The sequence below is a fragment of the Ammospiza caudacuta genome, chromosome 7, assembly GCF_027887145.1.
Source record: "Ammospiza caudacuta isolate bAmmCau1 chromosome 7, bAmmCau1.pri, whole genome shotgun sequence".
NCBI lineage: Eukaryota > Metazoa > Chordata > Aves > Passeriformes > Passerellidae > Ammospiza > Ammospiza caudacuta.
Window position 1 is genome coordinate 29,746,130 of NC_080599.1, and position 25,639 is coordinate 29,771,768.

General features: G+C 39.6%; 1 protein-coding gene across 2 annotated transcripts; it reads right to left on the reverse strand.

Moving 5' to 3' along the window:
- Nucleotides 1–459: 459 nt before the first annotated feature.
- On the reverse strand, nt 460–25,371 carry SLC30A7 (solute carrier family 30 member 7). Of its 2 annotated transcripts, XM_058808589.1 has the most exons (11): nt 25,292–25,371; nt 25,019–25,120; nt 20,910–21,023; nt 19,389–19,476; nt 18,444–18,570; nt 17,308–17,457; nt 15,703–15,753; nt 13,751–13,886; nt 7,360–7,450; nt 6,273–6,422; nt 460–5,468 (listed from the first exon to the last, which is right to left on the reverse strand). In XM_058808589.1, the coding sequence occupies exons 1-11, from the start codon at nt 25,369–25,371 to the stop codon at nt 5,421–5,423; spliced, it is 1,137 nt and encodes a 378-aa protein (XP_058664572.1). In that variant the 3' UTR covers nt 460–5,420. The 2 variants fall into 2 exon arrangements, with proteins under 2 accessions (XP_058664572.1, XP_058664573.1); XM_058808590.1 differs by lacking the exons at nt 25,019–25,120; nt 25,292–25,371 and adding an exon at nt 22,627–22,983.
- Between the last annotated feature and the right edge of the window lie 268 nt (nt 25,372–25,639).

Genomic DNA, 25,639 nt, shown 5'->3' on the forward strand with positions numbered 1-25,639 from the left:
CATACCTTGTTTTAAGTGCATTAGATGTTAAATTTTGCCTTTCAACTTTGCAGAAACTTAGGAGTTCTCTTACCAATAGAAAACATTAGTGTGCAAAACCTGTTAGGTCTGTGTTCATCTTTCCCTTGGGAGAGTGAATACAGGCAGGTGAGAATGCTCTAAACCAAAGAAAACCAAGAACTTTCCCTTTGGACAGCTGGTGAAAGAGGGGGAGAAGCTGCACAGAATTTCATGGTTCAGAAGCTGCAACTAAAAATAGAACTGGATTTCTTCATATGTTAATGCTAGTATTTATGAAGGGCTAGACTCAACTGCAGCAACCACAATTAATTAAGCCAAGTCTCAGCAAACAGACTGCAAGAGTTCTCTTTAAAATCAGCTTGTAGATGATGGTGGTTGCTATTTCAACTATTCTTCACAATATAATGAAAACAAAGCAGACCTGTATGCATACTTTTTTTAAACTGAAGATTTATTGGAAAGAAATTTGATCCCATATCTTTTCAGCAATATAGGATATTTAACATTTTATATAGACTGTATTCAAGTAGAAAAGATTACATTAAAAATTTCTTAATATTGCACTTGGGACAAGCCGTGGCTAAGCTACTAACATTAGCATTCCAGAACAAAATCAGACATTGTCTTCAGAATTTTAGTGAGCTGCCTTGTGTTACCTGCCAGATTTCTTCACAGGTACTTTGACACACTTTGCTATTGAACTGAAGCTCACTGCTAAGAGTAATTCCTGTAATTTAAAGGTAAAGGCAAGCAATATGCTGTATGCTACCAGGAATGATTTTGCAATTGCTTCATTCACATTATTTCACACTTCAGCCAAGATACTGTAGTGATTCACTTAACTCTTGTACAAGATCCCAGCATACATGTGAGAGGCTCCAATGCACATGGGAAGTGAAATACCCAGCTCTTTTTACACATCATTTCAGCCAAATTACCACACAGGCAGGAACCTTTTGTGGCTCACTGAAACAGACAAGTAGGTTGAGCAGTATTTGCACACAGCAAGACTCAGTCTTTGCATGCCAGGCCCAGCACGGCTGGCATCGCTTGACATTATAGCAGTGTCTGGCCAAGGTAGTGCCCACAGGGATGGGCATTGAACAAAGCCTGAATGGGGGACAAATCCAAAAGGGAGCCTCAGCAACCTGCAGATAAGAATTTTCACAGAAGTGTAAAGGAGGAATTAGCTACTGAGTCATATTGAGGATCAGAGAGATTATTAAAAAAAAAAATCATGCTTAAAGGAGTGGGATAATCAAGAATGACAGCAACCTAATGGCTGCTGGAGAAAACAGGATAGGGTTTAATTATTAACTAAAATTCTTGCTCTGAATTGGTATTTAAAGACTTTGTGTCATGAAAAAAGATAAAAGTTTGCATTTTATAAAATAATGAAACTAAAAATCTGCACTCTGCAAGTGCGCTGTGAAAGAAAAGCCATGGATTTTACGCACACTACATGCAAAAGATGGAAAGATGGAAAACGGCAATTCAGCAGCAGATTCTCTCCTCTTGTATCTTGTTTACATTCCCAGAACAGGTTCACTTACAACAGTTGAAAAGAGAAACCATTAATTTTCCTTCACCTTTAAACCCACCTTTACATCTTTAAAAAAAAGTAAAATAAGAATGGTAAGTCACTAAGGTCCATTTTATTTGTAGTAGCAGCTTCAATTTTTGTGTAAAAATAGTGTCAGCAGTTTTTACTAATGATGCAACTGAACTTTTGCTCTAGTAGGAATTATTACACAAAAAACAAAGTTGTTTATTTGCTTTCCATCCTAGCTTAGCAAATCACACGAGTAACTCAGCTCTCTGTAGGAGCCCTCCTGATGAAAGGAGCTAGTCTATCCAGAGCTGTATACTTACCAGATTAGCCTGTAAAGGACCAGTCCTTACTGTGCATATTCAATACGAGGAGTTTTCTTTCACTGTTACTTAGTCCAAAAAACATTGAGGCATTTTAATACAGACACTCTGCAACATTCGTTTTATCTTCTTATTTTGCTGTAGATGTGGTAAAAATCATGCAGTTTGCAGGCTTGGTCTTTGGAACAATAAGGTTTTAAGTTACTGGTTTCAGTCACAGAAAAAAAATAACCCAACAAAGACAGACCAGTAACCCCACATTAAATATCAGCTGCATGAAAACATGAGAAAACCACACTTTGAAAACTTGATTCAGAAGTGGATACCAGGAAGCTGAGTTTTAGCATATAATCTGCAGCCATTCACCCATCTCTGGATATCAGTCATTCACACAAGTCTTTGTTTAAATCCTGCCTTGCATCTCCAATAAACTGTCAATAGCAAAGTGTTACATAAGCAACCAGTGTTAAGTAATTAGCAAAGCACAAATAATGGTGCTTTGGCTCTCAGAGTAAGGAAAGCTGCACTTTTGCTTTTAACGGCATGGTTTGGACTCTTCTAAAACCTGAGCAAGTATCCCCTTAGGTGGAAAAAATATCTGATGTCCCTTGTTTACTGACATACTACATGTGACTGCAGTTACTGACTGAATATGTCATACATTGTGTTTGTAGAATTTTGTGATGCTTATCCTTTTTCAGAAACCGTAAAACAGCTAAAGTTTGTTTTGAATCTGACCTCCCTACACTATCCCCAATTACATTTGACAAACAAATGATATATTTCTTACTATAAACGTTTAAACATAATGAAGTGCTATCTTGCTTGGCTAGAAAACTCATAGACTTGAACATATGCTTCCAACAATCAGCTGAATCATAATAAGCAGAAACAGTTATCAAAAGTTATTAAAATTGTTGTGTAATTGTAACAGGCTCATAGGCTTTTTCACTCCATTTCCCATATTAAAAATTTGGTAGATGTACATTTAAGAGGACACCATCACCACCATCAAACAAACAGCCACTCTCCCAGGTTCTCACTTGGAAACAAATAGTAGCAGTTGTCTTTTCATTATGAAGCTACGATGGTGGCCAAGCTCAGCAACTTGGGCAGCACTGCAGCATTTCAACAAGTCCAGGAACAGTCAGTCCTGAAAATGCTGGTGCAAAGGTGACTTAAAGCAAAACCTGCTCTGGGATCATGACACAGTTGCAATGAATCTGTCTGGTACTTGCCCTTAAAGTGGTATCAGTTGATCTTCTCTAGCCTCAAATAGCAGTAATAGTAACTCTTAAAAAATGAGCAAGTCCTGCTGGCAGCCAGCAAGCAGCAGTCTGTATGCACCCCACTACAAAACAGTACCTCCACCCTATAATCACAGCTGGATTTTCATCACCTTCTCTGTGAACATACGTGCACAGAGGATCTTAAACTGCAGTGCTCCAATCTGCTCAACAGATTCCTGCACCCTACCCTGTGCTGTGTAACTTCCATCTTCCACTCAGGAACTCTGGGCCTGGCACTGCCAGGTGGGACAGGGAGAGAGCCTGACAGAGAGTGCCAGGCAGGAGGCCAGGGAAGAGCTGTGGAATGTGCAGCCTGCTGGGAGGGCACTCTGTGCCTGTGTCCCCAGGGAGAGCAAACAGGATCAGAAATGGCAATGGAGAGATCTGAAGACTGAAAGAGACAGCAAAGATTAAAACCAGTATTATAGGTGTTATAGGTGGCTTTGTACTGCCATTTTTTTACACCCAGTTTCCAGTTCTAAGCACAAGAGTACAGCCCCAAGATCTGGACAAAATCAACATTCATGTTTCCATATCTCAACTGGACAATTCAGGAACTACCATCAAATTTGGCAAGCGTGTTTTCACATAAAAAGAAATCAGGTGCTATATAGGAACAACAGAACGAATGCAAGCAACTCTTCATATCTGTGATGGATTCAACAGGATCACTGGCAAACAAACCATTTCTGCAAATCAATTTTTAGTAATTTCATAGTGCCTAGCACTTACTACACAGACATTGCAAACTTCTCAGGGCCTTGATTTTAGTGTTACCTCTGACAGGTACCAAAATAAACATAAAATCCATACCAATCAGTGGCAGCTATGATTTCTCAGAAAAATGCCTGTATTGCTTTTTACTTCACCATGTTCTGTGTGTAAAATGTCCACTTAAAAAGTCTTCCATTACTAAGTGAACTACTACAGCACAGTGGAACTATCATCTGTAATACCAAACATAGCAGATTGCTTTTGGAAGTGACACTCATATCCGAGTAAAATGATTCAAATGCTAGAAAATATATGACAGAAGAAGAAAGAAAAACCCAATCTTGGAAAGAAAAACCCAATCTAATAACCCTTACTGCACTGAGAATTTTCTCCCCTATGAAAACATACAAGGCTGCAGTAAAATAGTCAAAGATGTAAGATGTGTCAGCCTGGGAAAAGCATAAGCTAAAACAGCATGAAAAGTGGTCCTTATTTCCATTTCGGGTATAACTGCCAGAAACAACTATTTTCAATATTTGGAAAGGCAAAATTTGAACTTCATCACTTTAATAAAATTATAACAACCTATCAAAATCAAGGAGACTTAAGCTTCCACAATTTCATGATTTAGATTTTTTCCACCACATTATTTGGAAAATAAAAAACTTCAAGCATTGCTTCCATCACCAGCATCTTCCTTCAACTGCCCATTGTTTAAGTGACTGAACATGAGCAACATCGTGTAATGTCTCATTACTCTCAACAGTATGAAGAGACTAAGAATTGGAGTTAAATCTAATATTTGGCCTAAAATAATTTTCACAAGACGTGCAACAAAATACCCAGCTTGTTCAGAAGCAAGTCTCTTCACAACAGCTTTGTCTTTTACATTTAGAATTTTTCTGTCTGGTAAGATGCAAATATAATGGAAGTCTAACATCTACAGTTATGTAAGTACACAACCCCCCCGCATACATCACTAGTAAATAATCAGACTGCATACAAGACTATTTGTAAAAGTAGTAAAACCCTTTGATGCTCCATATTTATGCTGGCAAATAGCTCTCCTGATATAAAAGGCACTTTGAAAACCCAATATGGTTTGGTTCATTAAGTTTGCAAAGTACAAACAATTGTACAAACATACAATTATATTGAAGCATGTCAGCCATTGTGACATTGTCTACAAAACAAATTTCCAATTGCCGATAACACTGGTTTGATGGGAATGAGCAGTGGTTTCAGCAGCTTTACTGAAGACATGACAGGGTTTCCAGTACCACAATCTTAAGTAAAAAACCCTCAAAAACTTACAAGTTTAGGGGCCCCAAAAAAAACAAGACCCAAAGTCCATAACATTCATTCAATATTTACTCCTTAGAAGTGAACTTCCTCCGTAGCCCAAGGGCAGAAATCTATTCAGTCAATTCCAGACGTGGTGGAGGCAGGCTCTGTCTCAAGAAGTGTTGCTACACCAGTACAGTATGGAAAGCTTTGGTCCAACAGCACCATTCCAGAAACTGACTACATGGCTGCAACATCAATCTGTATGTAAAGCTGCCTCACTCCTGCCTGTGGAAAAGGGAATGAGAGTTAAAAACGTTGTAAAGCCAAAGCAGTTTCTGGTCCTGAACATCAGCCCACATCAGTAAGTGACCTAGCAAAAAACCTAAACAACTTATTTTTCTGTAATTCATCTCCACATTTAGCACATCACTCAGAGAACACCAGATGAGTAAAGAGTTCTTCCCACAGTCAAGTGCACACACATAATGATGTATTAGCATTAGCTTTGCTGCATTACCTCTTCTGATTCATCCTAAATAACTGCCACATATGAAGCTGCACAAAAGCAATTCTTACTTTCTTTTGTGCCAGTTTAACTTCCTGAAAAGCAAACTGCTTTTTTTTAACCTGTCAGTTAAAATGGAGCTAAGCACAAGAGCATAACGTGGTACTGGTTGTTCAAACCAGTTCTACATTTTGAACCTATCCAGAAAGCCATCACATGTGCAAGCTGCCAATGCAGTGAAAAGCCTGTGAGTAGGTCCAGTCTGTGGTGAGAAACTCTATCCTGAGAGAAGCCTCATCTGTTTTCTTAGTTCCTTATAGGTCAATATAGATCAACCCCATTTGATACACCTGAGACAATTATATCTGTTATTTCCATAAAGTGGCATGAAAAACTAATGCAGAGAGGTACACTAATTCCATCTACACAGCTGAATATTTTGAAATTGTTCTATACAGCTGGAGCAGGAAGGCTGTTCAAAAGAGATACCAAACTCAGAAATATTTAGCCTTTCTTAATAAGAATTACAATGTCACATCAAGCTATTCACACTTGGAGATGTGACTTCCACTGATAAGACATACCTGAGTAAAAATATTGTGAGTCTGGCTTAGAATCCACCTCCCATCAGCATCAGGAGCTACTAGTAACTTCAAAGTCCCTATGTAAACATCAGTACAGAGGGTCCAGAAATGTGGATCATGTAAACTGTAGACTCCTTGCAACTGCTGCACCTAAAACAAGAGGCAAATTTTAGAAAGTGTATTTCAGAAAATATTTCCGGTACTATGGTTTTTTACAGGAAGTATTATAAGCCAATGCATTCATTTACTTCAAGTTCACTGTGCATTTTGTCATGTTTTACCAAAATTTTTTATTACTATCTCAGTTATTGTAAGGAAGTTGAAACATGGATTTGTGTCTGTATCGTGATTTTCTGTACGTGTTGTGATACCCTACTGCATTTGCATTCTACAAATATTTTACTGAAACCATTTCTGAAAATGGAGGTGCTCATGAGAGAAAAGTCAGTAACTGGATTTGAGATGGCATCCAGTTAAAACTGCCCTTTTTGCAAATGTGCAAATTTTGCCATGAAACAATTTGTGAGATTCTAACTCTAACAGAAATACATTCATACATCATTTACAATTTTGTGAGGGTTTAGATGGGTCCTGCCAATCCCTTTGTTTTTCCTCTTTGCAAACCCTCCATGTGATGATTACAGCCTGTAATGTCTGAGAAGAGGCAGCACTCCTTCAAGTGCTTTGTATTAACTTTGCAAAGGCACTTCATGGCATACTAATAGAAAAGTTAAGTAGGAGAACAGGTCAGCTCCAGGGTAATCTTTGTATTCTTATAAATACACTTCCAATGTTATGTATAAGCACAAACTACTTTGGGAGGAATAGCTTCAGGATCTGTTTTTCTGAACTAACATAGGAAATTTTTAAAACTCAAACTGAGGTGAAGCTACATGCAATTTAGGACTCTGGGAAACTATTATTTAAACTGGTACCTCCATTTGTGTATTCTAGGGTACCTTTGACTGGCAAAGCATCATAAAATCATTCCTTTTACTGGAAAAACATCATAAAATGTCCTCATACACACAGCTGAGGCTCAGTCAGCAGCTTGATCAGTCAGAGCAAAACCAGCTTAAGAGCTCACCCTCTGGTAGCACTGAGGCAGGGCATTTTCCAGGGAAGGAGGAGTTCGCTGCATCAAAATCCCAATGGACTCTTTTAAAAGTGGAACAATACTAGAAAGAAGAAAGGAAATTAGCTATTATTACATTTTCAAAAGGTGCAAGGAGAAACCTAAGATTCCTTGATGCTGAGAAATTTTTCTCTAGCTCTTCCATCAGAAGCTGAGGAAGCTGCCATGAAAACCCAGTACAGGAAATAAAAGGATTGACAAAATTGCTATGGTGTCCTATCAAAAGCAAGATTATTTCTCCCCCACGGTCTCCAGAGTCAATTGGTTGTCAGTCACAAAAGATTAATGGTTTAAGCACGGGACTTGAGATGAAATCTTCTAAGTTATACAACAAAGCAGCTGTATAGCTTAAAACCAACTTCAATGGCAAATCATTCACAAGCAACCATAAAAATACTCAACTGAAATTGGGTTTGCTTTTGTGTTTGGTTTAAGGCATATTTTTCTTATGAACTAAGATAATAATGGGGTAATCATAAAACAAAATTAGTGTGGAACAGTCCAGCTACAACAGTGTTATTTTGTCAGGAACCAACAACTTGGCATATTCTTGAAGTGAACTAAGTGTAGGGTCTCATCCAAGCTCGAGGGTTAAACATTTGGAAGCAATTAGAGGTTCCCTCCTGGCCAAATGGTCTTTAATCAGCAAACTAAGAAGACATTTAATACCCTTTTTTATTATTATTACTTTTTGTTTTTTAATAAAACCAGGAGAGCAGTAAGCCTATGCCCTGAAGCTACCACTAATAGCTTATACTCTTACTAAGTATTCAGCATGGTGATTTTTTTTTGTTTAGGAGTAGTGCATCATGTCTGGTTCAGTGAGAATTCTAAAATTTTCAAGTGGATGACAAATATCTATAGCCCAACAGTAAAGTTTAAAGAGCAATTTAATTTCAAGAGCATGCAAGTCACCTAACATTCTGAAAGTGATTATATATTGCAGAAACTGTAAGCTTCATTTCAGAGTTCAGCACTGGCATCACAGCTGCAGTACGTGGAGTTATGGGATTAAAAGCACACCTGAAACATTTGTAAGAGATTAACTGGAGCAGTTGTTAAAGGACACTGCAGAACCTTTGTTTAAAATCTCATGAAGTAACATGGAACGCATGGCACAGGCCAGCTGTGTATTTGCAGATGTGAACAGATGACCTAATCATTTTTTAAGTGTTTCCATTTGAACAAGGGGCCATGCCGGCTGATGGACTGCTCAGCTCCCTCCCTGGCTAAACCTTGGCCAGGGTGGGAGGGAGCATGAGGCTGCGTGACTCTTGTCTAATGAACCCCTGCAAAAACTCCACCCTGAAATGAAATCTTGCAGGCACAGAGGCTGTTCCAGCCAAATTCACTGCCTGGTGCCCTCCAGCACATGGCCTCCCACGTTTGCACTACCACCAAGGCATCGCTTCAGAAATAGGAAGAAGCAATTAGGGGCAAGCAGGAGTTGCCTAAACTAGACCTGTCACCAAGACAAACATTTAGCAATGCAATAACTGTCAATCTGTCTAAAGGAAGCTTAATTGGAATGTCACATTCTACAGTGGATTACAGAAGTTCAGGGGAAAAGGGTTCTCTTATTAATGGACCCATCTCGCTAAATAATGTCCATGTCACAAGCATTACTTCAAAGGGAGCTGGAGCTGCCAACACAATCCACTGAAGAATTGATTTCAGTTTAACTCCCTATTTAAAATGCAGGTTTGTTTCTTAATAAAAACCTTGAAAGACCAATACACAAGTTCAGGATGCAAAGTGAATGCAAGTGAACACTATTCCATTCCCATACATTTAACAAGGCCTGTCTAGCATGTGCATCCAAAGGTTTCAAAAACCACACACATACAGGCTGAATATTTTTTCACAGGGAAACAACTAAAGGAATAGAGAATGTAGTAGTCTACCTTTTAATTGAGACATACCACTTAGTGTGAGAATAGCCATGAAAGAAAGCTAACAAATATGTCTAATATGTACAAATTATTTACACTAATAAAACTGATGTACATTATCTGATGGAAGAGAAATTAATTGTAAAGTAGATCTGAAGAGGCTATGAAACAAGAACATCTTAAAAGTCCAAAGAATAGAGTAAATCAGGATGGCTTGATACTGTTGGTGAAAGTTGAGGCATATCCCAGGTCACACCTTCTTCCTAATATCTTAGAGCCAGTGTTCAGATGCAAAGTTTATCTTTTGCGAAGCTGAAAAGCCAAAAACCAGTTGCAGTGATGTGCCAGGCCCTCACAAATGCTGTTCAGAGCACAGGCAGCCTGTGGATGCCCCTCTGCATCCAAAGGGTGCTAGCTGACACAGTATCTTACTGTAAGCCCAACTAACACAACAAACAACAGAATCAAGTTTTATGATGCCTGATGTTTTCCATTGTTTCATGCATAGTACTGAAGTAAAAACCTTTAATTTAAAAACCAAAACTCCACAGAGTATGTTCTTTTCTCAAACATTAACTAAAACCAGTATTAATCACTAGGAGGCCCTAGAAATATCAGTTCCACTTCATGTGACTGGAGAAAACATAAGGGAAGATGACAAAACCAAGCTGGCTGAAAATACAGTTAGAGATTTTGACCAAGCTTTCTCTTTTCTTTGGCTTAGTTATTACTGAAAAAAAAAAAAAAAGTGGCTGCCTCCACAACAACTATTACAGTGCTGCTTCCCCCCATGTTTGTTTTAATCTACAAGACTACTGAGGAAAACAAGCAATACTGAATTCTCACCAAGTGGAAGGAATTCTCACGCATTAGCAGTCATTAAGCTTTGCTATTAAAGCAGGCATAATTCCATGGCTTTCTGATTACCAAGCCTTAAATGTAAAATATCACACTCTTTTACAAGACACTAAAATTTGAAAGAACTAACCCACAGCAAGATTTGGAATAAAAACATATTCTCTACAAAAGCCAGAAAAGCAAAGGTAGCTATTGTTATAGCACATCACATTTGCACATACCCTGCTACAGAAGTGAAAGGTGTTCAAATAAATCAAAATGAACTCACTATTGACATGAATCTGATAAATACAGCCTGCCACCACTACACATGGGTTGATTAGAAATTAAGAGTGAAAGCATCAGACTCTTATTTAACCTGCATCCCATTCAGATGGCACTCATGCCCATTCTGTGCCATCCTGTTTATGGCACTGTTTCTGTAGGCACAGCCAGCAAGACCCCAGCACTGGCATGACCTTGGACTGCAAAGCTGAAAACAACTCCAGGTAAAGAACCCCTTAGACAGACACTGCACTCAGAGCACAGCAGGAAATCCAGTCAGTGCTCTCAGCACTACAGAAAACAGGGGGTTTGTGTATTTGTGACAGGTTTTGTGGAAGGTACACAAACATTGGTAAGGATAGAGACCAGCTAGGTTCTTCAAGTACTACAGCTTGAAATCTACAGCCACTTTTCCAAATTCTGGGGTTTTTTTCCAGCCACCATCCATATCTGCAGTGTGAAGACTGTTGGCCTGTTTCAGAACTTGAATGAATATTTTTTATTAGGCAATGCCAATTCTAATCAGAGTGCAAGCTTTGCTCAAGACAAGGACCACAGGTTTAACATTTGCTTTACAGATTTTGAATTCTTTGTTCTCATAACAATGTAATTCCTTGATTTTCAAGCAAGGCTGGCAGGTACCATTACCCTGTAAATAAAGGTAGTGCTTGACATTTAGCAATAATGGCTTAAAATAACATCAACAACAAACATGCTAGTTTGGAGGAGTTTTGCTGTAGAAAATCCCTTCTGAATCTTAAGGAATGCAGCACTTCATTTAAAAAAAGTAATTTTTTTTATACTGCTATGCCCCAAACATGAAGGGACTTAAATGCCACTGGCACACCCCCCCCCCCCCAAAGCTCTTTCATATTGTATCATGTTCAAACAGCTCAAGATTTTATGCAAAAAATAATGTAACCCATGGAAACAAGTTCACTAAATGACTGAAGTAAATTGCCTCATTTCTTTGACCACTTAATATGCAGTCTGCATGCTCTGTGCAATCTAGTATCAGATTTAGTCTACTGTGCCTTTCTAGAAACATGTGGGTCTAGTAGTGGTTTAGGACAAACTTGATTTATACCAGAGTTGTGGCTTTTGTGTGGCGACTAGTTTCACATAGCTGACTGAAATTGCTTCAACATTTCAGAATAAGGCTTAGAACACTAATGTTAAAACTAAATGAGTATTTAGTTTGAAATATTAAAAGCAGTTCAGAGACTTGGGAAATTGTTTATTGATTCAAGGCACATATAACTACGTGGACAACACTTTGGAAAAAACTTGAAGTGTGTCAGCCTAAACTACAATGAAATAGTCCAGCTTTTGTTAAAAAAAATGAAAATGCTGGTAGAACAGACTTGCCTATTTTAAGCATGTCCCCATTTATGCTTTACTTGCATGAGATAGTACAGAGTAATCGAAGAAAGAATCATCAGATATTAGTGCTTGCATCCAGGAAAATTCAGATCCCACACAGGATTTTCACTGTGCAGTCAGCATGTTCTGAACTAACTCATGAGGAGTTAGGCAGAGAATGTCACCCTAGAGCACCTTATGGGAAAATCTGAAAACCCTTTTGCACTAATTCTTAAAGGACACTTCAAACACAGCATATTGAAGAATAAGGAAAAATTAACAGTGGCTTTATGTACTGTCAATGAAGATTACTAAAATCAAACATCACAAAAAGAGACTCAGGTTCTCAACAGCCATCTGAAACTGCCAGTAATCTTATTTATGATCCTAAAGTGCATTTCAAGCAAAACCATCAATAGTTCAGTCTGTTGGACTGCTTAGAAAACAAATAAAATACCAACATAAAACCACCCAACCCTGCAATTAGCATTTGCTCGACTGATGTGCCAGGATGTGTCAGATGGCAAGAAATGCAGGCTTGCTTCTATCAGCTATGCTACAGCTCACTGCACTGATAGCAGAATTATTCCACTGATCATTTATAACACTGTAGACCAACAAAATAATGTTACAGGCTGAAGTCTGGCCTAAGATCAAAAGACACATCAAATAATGAACTTTTCCAGCATTTTCAGCATAGAACATGGGTCTCAAACGTTCCTTCTATCTGTGCTAGAAAACCTATAAACAGTATTATTATGACACCTCTATTATGGAATTCAGGATAATTTTAACTACTGTATGAATGGAAGAAAAAAATTGAATTGTCATTCATGTGGTATTTTCTGCTGTACACAAAGCTGGACCCTTAAAAAACAAAGTGTATGGAAACCTTTTATTCAGCTATTACCTCTAACTCAGCAGTAGTTTCTTCCCCCTTGGAAACTTGCACATTTTCTTTCCCATTTTTTTGAGATTTCAGTACTAGAAATAGTTTGTAATAATTTGTCATTTATGAAATTACAGAATGTTGAAGTCAAAATCTCTGAAGTTCAAATTAAAGTGGTGATGTAACAGTGAGTTCTAGCAGAAACATTTCTGTGGGCGTTGTGTCTGAAGCCTGCTGCCCTACTTTGACTAGCAGGGAGATTCACATCAATAATCCTGTGAATGCTGCCATGCACAAGCCATAAACATGCCATACATGGTATGAGCAGAAGTAGCTGCACTTCATCAGATGACACTCGCCACTGCTGAACAGACAAAGATGAGTTATTAGGTTGTAACTGGAGTTGTGGCACACTGCCCTATGGCACCATTGAAAGTGCTGCCAAAAAAGCCTCATAACATCACTCAATGAAATATTTGCTTGACCAGTCTAATCCAAATAGCTTCACAGTCACAGTGAACTTGGTAAGAAACAACTGTGAAATCCGAAGTCCATGAAGCATTTCCATCAGATCTTAAAAGAAATAAGGATATCTCAGAGTGCAAATGCAAAGTAAAAGACAGTTCTTGTTGATATAGGAAAAGAAAACTAAAACCTAACAGCCTTTATTTGCGAAGGAGAAGGGCACATCCTGTGCCAGCAGTCTCAACTCTGCTGCCCTGAAACCATTCTGCTCCATTTACTGGAGTACATTGGTTTATATAAGCATGTACTAAATACAGAGATGAAGCTTTCTACAGTTTGAACCTGAAAGACATTTTTGTAGTATTATGCAAAAAAGGACAAAATATGCAGATTTAAGAGGGAAAGTTTTAGCTGTAGAAAAAGGAAAAGAAAGATAGCTCATGTAAGAGCTCACCAGAATGGCTGTACAGAACAGAGGTAACACACCACTCTTGGAAGAAAAGCAAATGTTGTAAGTCATTAGCATAACAAAACCCCTTTTCCTTCTGAGCTGCAATTTCTGCTGTAACTAGCACCAAAAATCCTACCAAACACCAGTGATAGCAACACTTACCTTACACCTATAAGTAGTGCTATCAGCATTGAACAAATAGGATCTGCTATCATTAGCCCATAGTTCTGCATCAGTATAGCAGAGATGATTACACCAATACTTCCCAGCGTGTCTGCCACAATGTGCAGAAATACACCTGTAAGAGACCAAGTGATACCATTACAACTTGCTGCTCTTAAAGCTAATAGAGCATTTCAGAGATGTTTTACAAGAAGAAGTTTCAAGAACTACATAATATGATCTATACTTTTTAAATTTGTGGTCAGTTTTGGGTCAAACACTCAAAGATTTTAAGGTGTTTGTAGAATATGGGCCATTTGAAGAATTTACATTCTGTTATGCACTTAGCAGTATTGGGCATTTCACAGCAAGGCTATTAACTTGAACAGTGATTAACAGCTGCAGCTAGACTTTCTTCATTCACCCTCATTAAAGTACAGAAACTCCTGTTCCCTGATGCCTACAGTAGTGAGGTCTGTGTAAGATGGACAGACTGTTAACAGAAACAGCTCTGCAAAGCTTTGACATGTGCTAACATTTAATTGACAACACCTTCCAGAAGTTATTTGGCAAAGAAATCCAAGACAAATAGTTTTGAAAATTAAACAATATTGCAGACATGAGAAGCCTTGCTCTTATTCTGAAGAGTAAGACTTCCTTCAAGTACAAACACATACTTTGCAGCCAGTCAAAGTTTAGCCTTTGGAGCTCTCTGCTGGCAGTGACTGGAAGTCATTCAGAAACAGCTTTTTGAATACAGTTCTCCAGACAGGTAATCGCCTCTTCTAAGAGCAACACACCACTACAAACAGCTCTTTGGGGATTTCTCCATTTGTACTGGCTCTGGCTGGGACAGAGCTGATTTCTCCACAGCAGCTGCATCAGGGCCTTCTGTTTCTCATGATCCCACATCAGGAAGTCGGGGTGGGCAGGATGCTGGGGGGCACACAGCCAGGCAGCTGATCCAAAAGGACCAGAGGGACATTTCATACCATCCAACACCGTGCTCCCCAATGACACTACTGTTGTCTTTCTGCTGCTCAGACTTCCCTAGGCACTGATCTGCTGGTGGGATGTGATTGCTTGTGAGTGACTGTGTTGATAGTGACAGTCTTTGCATTACTTGGTGGGGTTTTTCCCTCAGTATTGAATAAAATCAGGTCTTTTTAATGTGCTTCAGTTAAAATGAGTGTTTCACGAAAAGACTGACTTTGAAATATCTTCAACTGAAATACTGAGTATACATAATACAGTGTACTGTAAATTCTGGAAGAACTTGTAAATGCTCCTTCTCAAGGACTACAAACAAACCAGAAGATCATCCAATAAGAGAAAACCCTACAGACATTTGGGTATGCCAAATAATTACTACGTCCTACATCTAACAATTGTCTCCCTTTAACTTCTGAACATTAAAAAAAAAGCTAAGTAAAACCAACAAACAGCCAACCAAAGCTCAAAACCAACATCTAAATTGTCCATAACTAATGCTCAAGAGATCAGGAAGTCCAATACTACTTCAAGAAACTGAGATGCATTACCATCTGCTCTAAACCAATTCTAAGAGTTTGATGAAATGCAAGTTTTAAGCTCAGGTACTCTTTAACAACTACATCAATCTGCATCTTCATGTTACAGAACATATATTACAATTAGGCTCCTTGGGTTTCTGCTTTTAACCACTCTTTCCTAGCTTTTCAGCATCAATAACAGAAGCTGAATCCCAGCTTTTGAGATGTCTCTTTTAAAGGGTGTTGACAGTGCATCACATTTACACTTCTGTCAATGTCTCAACACCTAGTCATGCAGAGGATACAGCAGAGCTGTTTACAGGGGAAATGGAACTTCATTAAATGGCATCTATCCAGAACCCTCTAAAACAGAGGTGTGACAGACCCAGGCAGGCAGAATTTGATAAAACCAATAAAACATCATACTTATTCTCATCATACCTTGTAAAATCTGTTTGCTGGATCCAGCCATTACTTCAAGGGAATGGTCATCTGTGGAGGCAATTATTGACACATTAACCAAGACAAAGGCTCTCTCTAGTGGCCCTTCTGTTACACTCTCCCTTTCAGAAATGCCTTGGACAGACAGGCTGCTCCCAATGACAAGCTTTTATTCAAGCTATTATTTTTTAATGCAGCAATTAAGTTAAAAGTCTTAATATGCATTTTTTAAAATACAATATCCCTTTACACAATGGATTTCTACATAAGTATATACAAAAAATAATTATCTACATTTATTCTTAATTAAAACAAATGGAGAGGTAAGACCTTCCTAGTATATAGCAAAATAAGACCCCTCAAGAACACAAGCCATGAACTGAAGTGAGAAGAGTAGGTTCAGATGAATTTGCTAACCAGAAATACTTCACTTAAGCAAGCATTTATACCTAATGTAAAAAAACAAAGATAAGACTTGGAGAAGGAACAAGTAAGTAAAAAATCTTCTCATCCAAGCAGATTAATGCCTCTGTAGCATTATTCTGAAAGACATTTTAAGAAAAACTTGTTAAAAGATAAGAAAAGACTGCTAGTGAAGACATACAAGAATTTACACAACAGCTGATTTGAATATCAAACTGCACAAGACAGCTACATTCACTGCTCTGCAAGGGCAGGGGCCACGTGGCAGGCAAGGAAGAGGCAGAAGCAGGGAGAAGCAGGGAGCTCCTGCTTTCCAACCAAATTCCAGGAGACCTACTGGAAGACAAATGCCAATTTTCTAGGAATAGCAAGGAAGAGACAAGTAAATATTTTTATACTCTTTGTCACCTCCTGTCTGCCAGTTCCCACACTATTCCTTGCTCTGAATGTGCACATTTTGAGTCATGTCAGATCTAATTTTATTGCTTAGGCAGGAAGGACTGGCAACTCTGCATCACAAGGCTTTCATCTGCATTGTTTCAAACAGGTGCTACCCACACAAGTTCTTCTCCCATAGTGAAGGCTACTGATCATATTTAACATGAATGTCTCTTCTCAGATTGTTTGCCTTCATAGAAAAGATTTCAGCACAGCTAACATAACAAGTATCTTTTCTATAACCATCTTAAAACAGATTACAACTATACAAAATGGGGAAAGTCTTATTTGAGATCACAAACCAAGTACAACTAAAAAAACACAAGTTCACTGGTTCAATTTTTCTAATACCTTGTGCTGTAAAACTATACAAATGGAGAACAGTAGCAAACCAGCTCAACTTTGTCAATTGATTTTAATGAAAAAACTGAAACAGGGCACCTGACAACTAATTTCCCTCTATTGCAATAGCATACAGCTGTTCCATCTTTTGCCAACACACAACATTACAGCACACACTCAAAAACCAGAGGTAAAGCAAAATCTGTAAAAACTAATGTTGAAATTACTGCAAGTGAAACACAAAATGAGTCACAAAACATGATGGTGGCAGAGCATTTAATGAAGACATTTAATGAAGCTACTTCCATGTATGATCACAATAGGCTGACAACACACTCCTTTTATTTTTCAGTAAGTTATTAATTGCAGATTTAGCTTGAGTCAGAATGACTCAGTACTTACCATGACAATAATCCTGACCATGAGAGTGTCCATGGCCATGACCATGAGTGTGTCCATGGGAATGTTTATGTTCATGGCTGTGTCCATGATCTCTGTGACTGTGCCCATGGCTGAGACCACCATTAAACAGAGAATGGCTGTGCTCATGTCCTATAAACAAATATCACCAGCAGAGTGCATTTATGAATACATAAATGATGAGTAAAAGTACTCTTATGTTTGTTTCTTAGGTACTCAAAACCTATTCATCTAAAAGATTAATCTTAAGGTATGGCTTTAAATAACAAGGTGCTTGTCATCAATGGCTCTGCTGTGCAGACATATCATATAGATACATTAAAAAAAAATATATATATAGATACATAAAATATACCAGGTTTGAGAAGTCAAGTGCTTTTATTCTGAGACTGGTTGTGCTAGACTTCTAGTGCAATTTGAAAAATGTACACTTCATTAGATATAAGCACTTTAAAAACAGTTGTTTTAAGAAAGCAGAAATTGGTTGTCATTTGCAGATTAAAAATTCAAGTTTAGATTACTGCTTAAGGACCAAAGACTATGGTCTTTGGTCTTTAAGCAGTCTATGTAAGTTCAAATGTTCAATCAGTCTATGTAAGTTTAAATGTTAAACTCAAAGAGAGGCCCACAGGCTTTGCAGAAAAAAACTTCAGTGTATTTATCATGTGTATTTAGGCAAATCAATTCTGCATTTCAATTCAAAAGACACTAAATTGAGAAACATCTGAAGCAGAATCATCTCATGCTTAAAATTTGGTTCAAATACTGTTTCTAAATTTTCTAGCTAGAACCTTGCAGAAGCCCAGCTTAAATTTGTCCAAAAAGATGCTCAACAAATCTCTTTCAATGAAGTGTAGGAGAGTGCATGAACTCCAGAAAGCAGTTTCTGGACTCCTAGGTGTTCCAGTTAATGGATATTAACATGAGAAGTACAACAGTGGCATGCCAGGGCTGGTAATAAAACACCAAAGTCAACACAGCAATAGGTGACACACACACTTGGCTAGGATTGCCATTAAGAAGACATCAAATGTAATACTGGGGCTCTCACTGGGGCATAATAAGGCCCTGGAACAGAGGCTGCCAAGAAAGGAAACAGTACTGAAGTTACATCCTACCAGAGCTGTGTGAATGCCCATGACCTCCATGCTGAAAAACAAATATTCCTATCAGATTTACAATGAATCCTAGTATAGAAACAGGAAGAAGTCTCTCGTGATGCACATCGGGAGGCTCAAGGGCTCTCTAAAAAAAAAACATGAAACAAACCAAAAAGCAAATGTAGAGTTTTACAATCCCTTTACATTATTAAAAGGCACCACAAAATTACTTAGGTACAGGAGCATTCTCATACATAAGATATATATAGACATAATTTAAAATTACTCAGGACTTCCAGTTTTTGGGATGATGTACAGACTAACTCTCAGTGTCTGAAAATAAAGTTCTATAATTAAAGCTGTGAAGTACAGTAGCATATTCTGAGAGTCTAGCTCAGTTTTATCATAAGATGTGGTTATGCTGTCAGATGTGGCTCAACACCATCTGAATACATTCAGGTTTGTTGCAGTATGTAGATTGCTCAAGTCACCTATAAGACTTCTAAGAGTCTAGAATGCCATTTCTTCCTTTCTCCTTAGAGAGGTGAGGCAACAAGGGGAATGAATTGAAGATTCAGAACAAATGGACATTTTTTATAAATTCTCAAATCTAGATTGATTTTTTAAAATTCTTTTTTACCCTACTTCCCCTGGAATATTTTTCTCAATGAGACATTATAGACCTAATATAAAAAAAAGACAGGCTCCACCTCATAGAATCTTTACACAAATAAAATACACCATTTAAGAAGCTAGTACAGAAACTGAAAAAGCTGAGTTTCTCTGTCATTAAACAGCAATTTCAGATGGCCCTATTCTCTGTTCAAATCAGATTTCTAACCAATTAGGAACATAATTTAAATTTTCAATTCATTAATTTCAGTAATTTATTCCTATTAAAACCAGAAATATTCATCCATATTAAATATAGAATGTAATAGAGTATTTGATTTCATCCCATACCTCAACACCTTCAGAAAAAATGAAGAATGCTGTAAAGATGAGGAATAAGCCATTTACAAAACCAGCAAGTACTTCTGCTCGAACATAACTGCAAGAGACAAGAAAAAGTAATAGCAGATATTACCACTTTCATTTAAATGCTGAAAATTAGAACTTAAGAGATTGGAGTGCAATCTTCTAGTTCTCAAACAGTTAGATTACACAAATTTGCTAAATGGAAGATGGCATATAAATTACAGATTAGTATATAAAACTGACCATGCTGTGCTTTGACAGAAACTGCCTGATCCAGATTGGCCATTCTCTGATCTAGGTGAAAGAAATCTTTCAGTATGTCAAAATCTTTCCATTTAAGATTATGTCTACTCAAAGTTATGATATAAAAGTAATTTAGAAGCCACAAACTAAGATAAGCACATGAAACCTAATCACAGTTTTCTGGTGTTAAATTATGTTCAATATCAAACACACATGTATTAATTTGCTTCCCCTCTAGAAGGTGGATTTTCAGTAAAAGTTTTAAGTAGAAATTAATTATTTCAAACATCAAATTTTGACAATAACAAACTGCCAGATTAGAATAAGAAGTAATTTCAATGTAGCAAACATGAGGCTTAATAAAGTGTGGCTGTTCTCTGATAAAGGGAACACCAGCTGTTAAAATGCTCAGCAGTAATTAATACAGAACGTGCTTTCACTGCAATTAGTTCATGGTATGAGTCTCTCTAAATTGATTTCTATCCACACTGGAGCTTCCACCTAAATTAAACTGTGCTTTAAGTTTCAAACTATATGAGTCACACTTAAGCAAGGCAGCTGAAGCTAAATGCTGACAGGCCAATAATGCTATAGGGAATGCCCATGTTAGAAGTAATTTGCTGTTAATCAGTATTACCAATTAATAATATGGTACCACCAGTATTGTTTTATAGGGCACAGCTGCCATGTTCAGTGCCTGCTAAAGGCCAGCTGCAGCAGATAAATCCACCAAGGGCAGTATGGGATGACACACCTCAGCCTTGAGGATCTGTGTAAATGGCAGTCACAGCTCCCAAATCCTGCTGCTTAGAAGAGTCATGGCTTATAATCTGCAATGCAGCATCTGAGACTTGGCTCCTTTCAGTTGTGGCTTTCTGTTCCAAAGGAAGAGTGGGACACCAGCAGTCTGGGAATGCCTGTAATGCTCCTCACTGCACTGTGAGGACAAACCCAGGATGTGGCTGCTTGTTCTTCACTGGTGTCATTAATACATGGCAATGCAGGGCCACTCTCTGGTCTCTAAATTGTTTCCACTAGTATGATCAGAGAGATCTTGGAAGTGCTAAACCTCCTCCCCAAAAGCAATGCCTTCATATTTTTATTATTTCTATTAACTCAGATGTTTACATAGCTCACCTTAAAAAAACCCTCACTTTCAACATAGTTTTTCCATGTTCAGCAAAAAGCTTATGTTTGTAAGTGAAAAATAACTGCCTAATCATTTACTATAATACATTAAGGTAACAGCCTGAAGTTTCTTACCCATATGAGAAAGCATCGTTTGACCTCCATTTTGAAATAACTGAAGCTGCTAGTCCAGCCAAGAGAGCAGTACAGTCAAAAAACATATGAAAAGAATCTGATATCAGACCTAAACTGAAAGAGAACAGGAAAAAATTGTTATGTTCCATATGCTGTATGTTGAGTATGAAAAAACCCTACAGACAATAATCTTTTACACACTAGCAGAATATGCTGTGCTTCTAAGCTTCAGGCATGGTTTTGCTGGCACAGAGGAGAAATCCATGCTTCATCACACAAATATGATGCCAAAACTGCTTCTGTCAGCTTTAGAGAAGGCACTCTGGAAAAGTGCTTGGCAAAAAAAATCCTCCTAGCTATGATTTTGGTGATAGTGAAAGGTGGCTTCCACAGACACAATCCAAAATCCCTGGAGTAGATGTACCCACAGCCACATCTCTCATCAACATAATTCAACTTTAAACCTTTGCCTTAGCAGCGGCAAGGCATTGACTAGGAGGTACACACCTCTCAGATCTAGAGGCTAAAAGAATTAGAGGGTGAAAGACCACATCTTAAATGTCTTACTTCAAAGACCAATGCACAACCTTGATTGAGAAGCACAGTTAAAGTGAACCAGCATGCTAAGAGGTTCAAAGCTACTTAAATTAGTTCATGAGTTAGCCAGTCAGTAGAACTTGTATCAGCTGCTAGGCTATAGGTAAACTGGGGTTAACACCACACACAAGCACTGCCAAAGTTTATCAAATTACTCATGAACAGGTTCTGTAAGTCTGCAGGGAACTGTGTGCATTGAAACCAAAAAACAAGGCTTCATATTTAAAAAGACATTTGATAGGTACTGTTGAGCAATTGTTAATCAACAATCCCCAAAGTTCCACTTTCCCAGTTCTTTGGTTATCTAAGAATAATTACATGTACAACTCAGTTCTTGGAAACTGAAGCACAAGAAACAATTACTGGTTTAACAAGTTCTAAAGGGTAGACACATACATTGAAGTCAAACACAAAGTTTCAAACACTTCACATTACAAATGTGAAACACTCAACAAGAGGGTTTGAAGCAGAGGAAAGACCAAGTGTCTTGCTCTATATATTTATATTTATACTTTATGGACACATATAGTGTTATACATACACACAACTGTAACATTTAAGGCAGAGGGATGATGGCATGGTATATTCTCCTCAGGTGCTGTAGTCACCAAAGCAGGAGAGGTGAAGCTGCTTTGAACAAACTTCAAAACAAGGCCTATAGGCTGGATGCCTATGAAGCAGCAAAATGGAATTTGCCATCGAATTCTTGAACAGTTTTGGTGACATCTTCCTCCTCCCCAAAATCAGGGAACATCTTTATGGAAACAGCTCATTTTAGACTTGGTTCTGAGCAGTTAGGAAGATCCAGTGAGGAAAAAAACCCACCACAAAGTACATCAAATATTCAGGCAGAAGGTAATTAGTGACAGTAACCCTAAGTTGTACTGATTGTGAAATGGAAGGAATAAGCATTGCTAAGCAGCGAGAGCTGTTTTCTGAGGTGATTGGGTTTTGGTGGTTTTTTTTGTTCTTTTTTTTCTATGGAACCTTCTGGGAAAGAGAATTGTATAAGGACTGCTACTGTAACAAAATGCCATGTAAGTTATAGAACCAGAAATAATGCAGCAAGTTACCATGGCACTGTGCTCACACCTGCAAATCTCACTAAGGCAAGACTTACCTTAAGTGCAACACCAATACAGCTGTGCTGCTTTCAAGACCTAAGCTAACAATTCCAGGTGGCCAGAGGCACGTGGATTTATCAGCAGGGGTCAGCAGACTGCATCTGCAATGCCATTCACCTCACAGCATAACCAGCTCTGTATCATAGGTACAGCTACAAGTCATTGAGCTGCACAAATGGCAGGAAGCCTGGTAAGAGACCAATCTCACTTCAGCTGAGGCTTTTTTAAAGTGACCTGCAAAGTAATAAGACCTTAGGAAAAATGGGTGCAAAGTGATTACTAAAGTGATCAAATGATCCAGTCAATGACCACCAATACAGTGAAGCACCAGCAACATGGGAAGCATGCAAGAACTCCTGTAGAACCACACACACCATCCATAATATAAGCTACTAGAAACCCTGTACTCAAACACACCGTGTCTAAAAAAAGTCACTTCCACAGCTGATTTAGTTTAACATCAAATTAAACAAATGTGCACATGTAGCAAATTTCATCCTTAAGCAAGCAAACAAGCTCTCAGCCAGCAAACTCGTGACTGACCAGTGACAGAACTCCAGGGAACAGCATGGAGCTGACTGGGGGGGAGGTTTAGATTAGACACTAGGAAAAAGTGTTTCACCCAGAGGGGGCTGAGCACTGGAACAGGCTCCCCAGGGAAGTAATCACATCACCAAGCCTGACAGAGATCAAGAAGCATTTGGACAACACTCTTTTCTGAGTTCAGAAAACAATCTCTTTGGCAAAAAGAAGCTCAGGAGAATTTCTCATGAGCAGCAATGAGCACTGTGTCTTCAAAATGACAAAATGGTTCTCCCTATAGGGCTCCTTGTTCACTTTTCCAAGGCATGACCTGTCTGCTTTGACTGAAGACATCCCTCATGATATTCCCTGCTACCCCTCTCTACTAAAGAAGTACTTGCTAAGACCCTGTTTTGCTCTATGCCAAAATCTGGACTTAGAGATACCCAGAACTAGTGACTTGAAATAAAAACAATAATTTAATCATTTAGATTCTTAAAAAAAGAATAATTTAATGGCTACGCAGTAAATCCTAATTCTTAATCTAAAGTACAAACAAAAATAAGTGTCTTCTGAATTCCAGTACAGCATATTCTTCAGTGACAAAGTTCTGTGTCATTAAAGTTCCTCAGTTTAGTTACCTCATACAGAGGACTTTTCAAGGTCACACTACCAAAACAAAATGCTATGTTTAAAAGACAGACATCAGAACAAAGTCACATGAACAAAAAGCTCTTTATATCAGTGCACCTAAGAAAAATATTTACATCTGCTGAGCTATTAGAAAAAAAATCCATACTCAAATGGACAGACTATGCACTCAATAATCCTCAAACAACTGCAAAGTGAATCAACATCAAAGCCAAAACCAAACACATTGAAAATGGTCTGGGTGCTGCCAAGGATAGATTGTGCCCATGACAGCGCTGCATGCTCTCTGGTGCCACAGTAGCAATTACTGTAACCAAAGTTGAGGATTTTAGAGTGTCATTTGAGAGATTCAGAACAACTTTGCAAATATTAGGATGCAACCATTTCCAAATCCACACCACTGCATTCAATCAGGACTTTTAAGAGTTCCAGTAATTTACGTTCATATTATAGCTTTTGGTAAGGAGGACACTGCTTGACATTTCCGTGCCAGTTCATTCTGAACTGAACTATTAACAGAAATATCATCATAAAACAACTACTCTATCACCAATGAAGCATGACAGCAATACTACCACCATTGCCTGTTCTCTACCTTTGTACTGCACACCAGTACTGAAGTTATTCTGCATTTCTTGTATTTCGCTACAGATTTTTCAGTAGCAGTTTAATCAAGTCTCTTCCATTTTTTTCACTCTTGTGAATTTTTGTGCTATGTAAAGTACCACTGAGCTATACAAGGATGTGTCAAATCCTGCTTCTCCCTCGAGACAAAGATGTTTGAGGCAGCGATATCCAGGTATCCACCTACAGATGAAGCCACATTCCCCAAAGAGGATCTCTGTGCCAACAGCAGCTACAGCCCCCGAGTCCCGTAAATCGGGCCAAGGCCAAGCTTCCTCCTGAGCGAAGGAAGCACCGAGCATAACAGCAACTCCAAACACCATTCCCCCGCACCGCGCACCCCGCCGGAGCGCCTCCGCCGCGTCGCCGGGACCCGGCAAAGGGGACGGGGCGCCGGTCGCTGCCCACGGGAGCGGTCCCGGTCGGGGGAAGCTCTCCAGCGGCCCCCGAGGCTCTGCCGAGCGGCCCCTCCGGACGGCGGGCCAGGAGGCCGGGCCCCGCCGAGAGCAGACGTGGCACTGGCCGGGCGGGACGCGCCGCTTCCTGCGCGCTGCAGCCGCGCTCGCCCCGCCGCGCCCCCGCCCCGGTTACCTGTTACTCCAGATGCCGTAGAGCAGCTCCACGAAGGCGAAGGAGAGGTTGAGGCAGAGGAAGGAGAAGAGGTTGCGGGAAGTCTTGTCCGCCAGGATAGACCTGCGCACGGAGCACACCGCGGGTCACCGGCCGCCCGCCGCAACAGCGCCAGGAGGCCGGAGCCGCTCGCCGGGCGGCCCGGGCGCCTCGGCACCAGCCAGCAGAGCCCCTCCACGGGGACTCGGCCGCGGCGCCGGCAGCGCTCGGCCTGGCCGGCTCTGGGCTACTCACCTGAACCAGCCCGACACCTTCCTGAGTAGGTTGAGCCTGGGCGGCTTGTACTCATCGTCTTTGATGGAGAGGGGCAGCATCTTTCCGGCGGCGGGGCCGCGGCGCGCCGGGCCGGCTGCACGGGCAGGCGGGGCGGGAGCGTTGCCCGGCCGGCCCACAAGCCGCTTCCGGCCGCCACCGCGCCTGCGCCGCCGGGCACCGGGGCTGAGGGGGCGCGCCGGGGGCCGGGCCGGGGCTGCGGGGGCTGCCCGGGCTCGGGGCTGCGGCGCCCGCTAATGAAACACAGCACGCCCCAAACGTGAACTCTCCTCCGCTTTCGCGTCCCGCTTGCGATGCCGGCTGCTCCCG

What these genes read in the sequence shown, in the direction of transcription:
- SLC30A7 (XM_058808589.1), bottom strand. Translation starts at nt 25,371, where the DNA reads ATGCTGCCCCTCTCCATCAAAGACGATGAGTACAAGCCGCCCAGGCTC. An exon ending in TGGGCATTCACACAGCTCTG is followed by an intron (nt 17,458 to 18,443) that starts GTAGGATGTAAC and finishes ATTTGTTTATAG; the next exon opens with GACATGAGCACAGCCATTCT. An exon ending in TGGTCAGGATTATTGTCATG is followed by an intron (nt 15,754 to 17,307) that starts GTAAGTACTGAG and finishes TTGCCTCCACAG; the next exon opens with ATGACCATTCCCTTGAAGTA.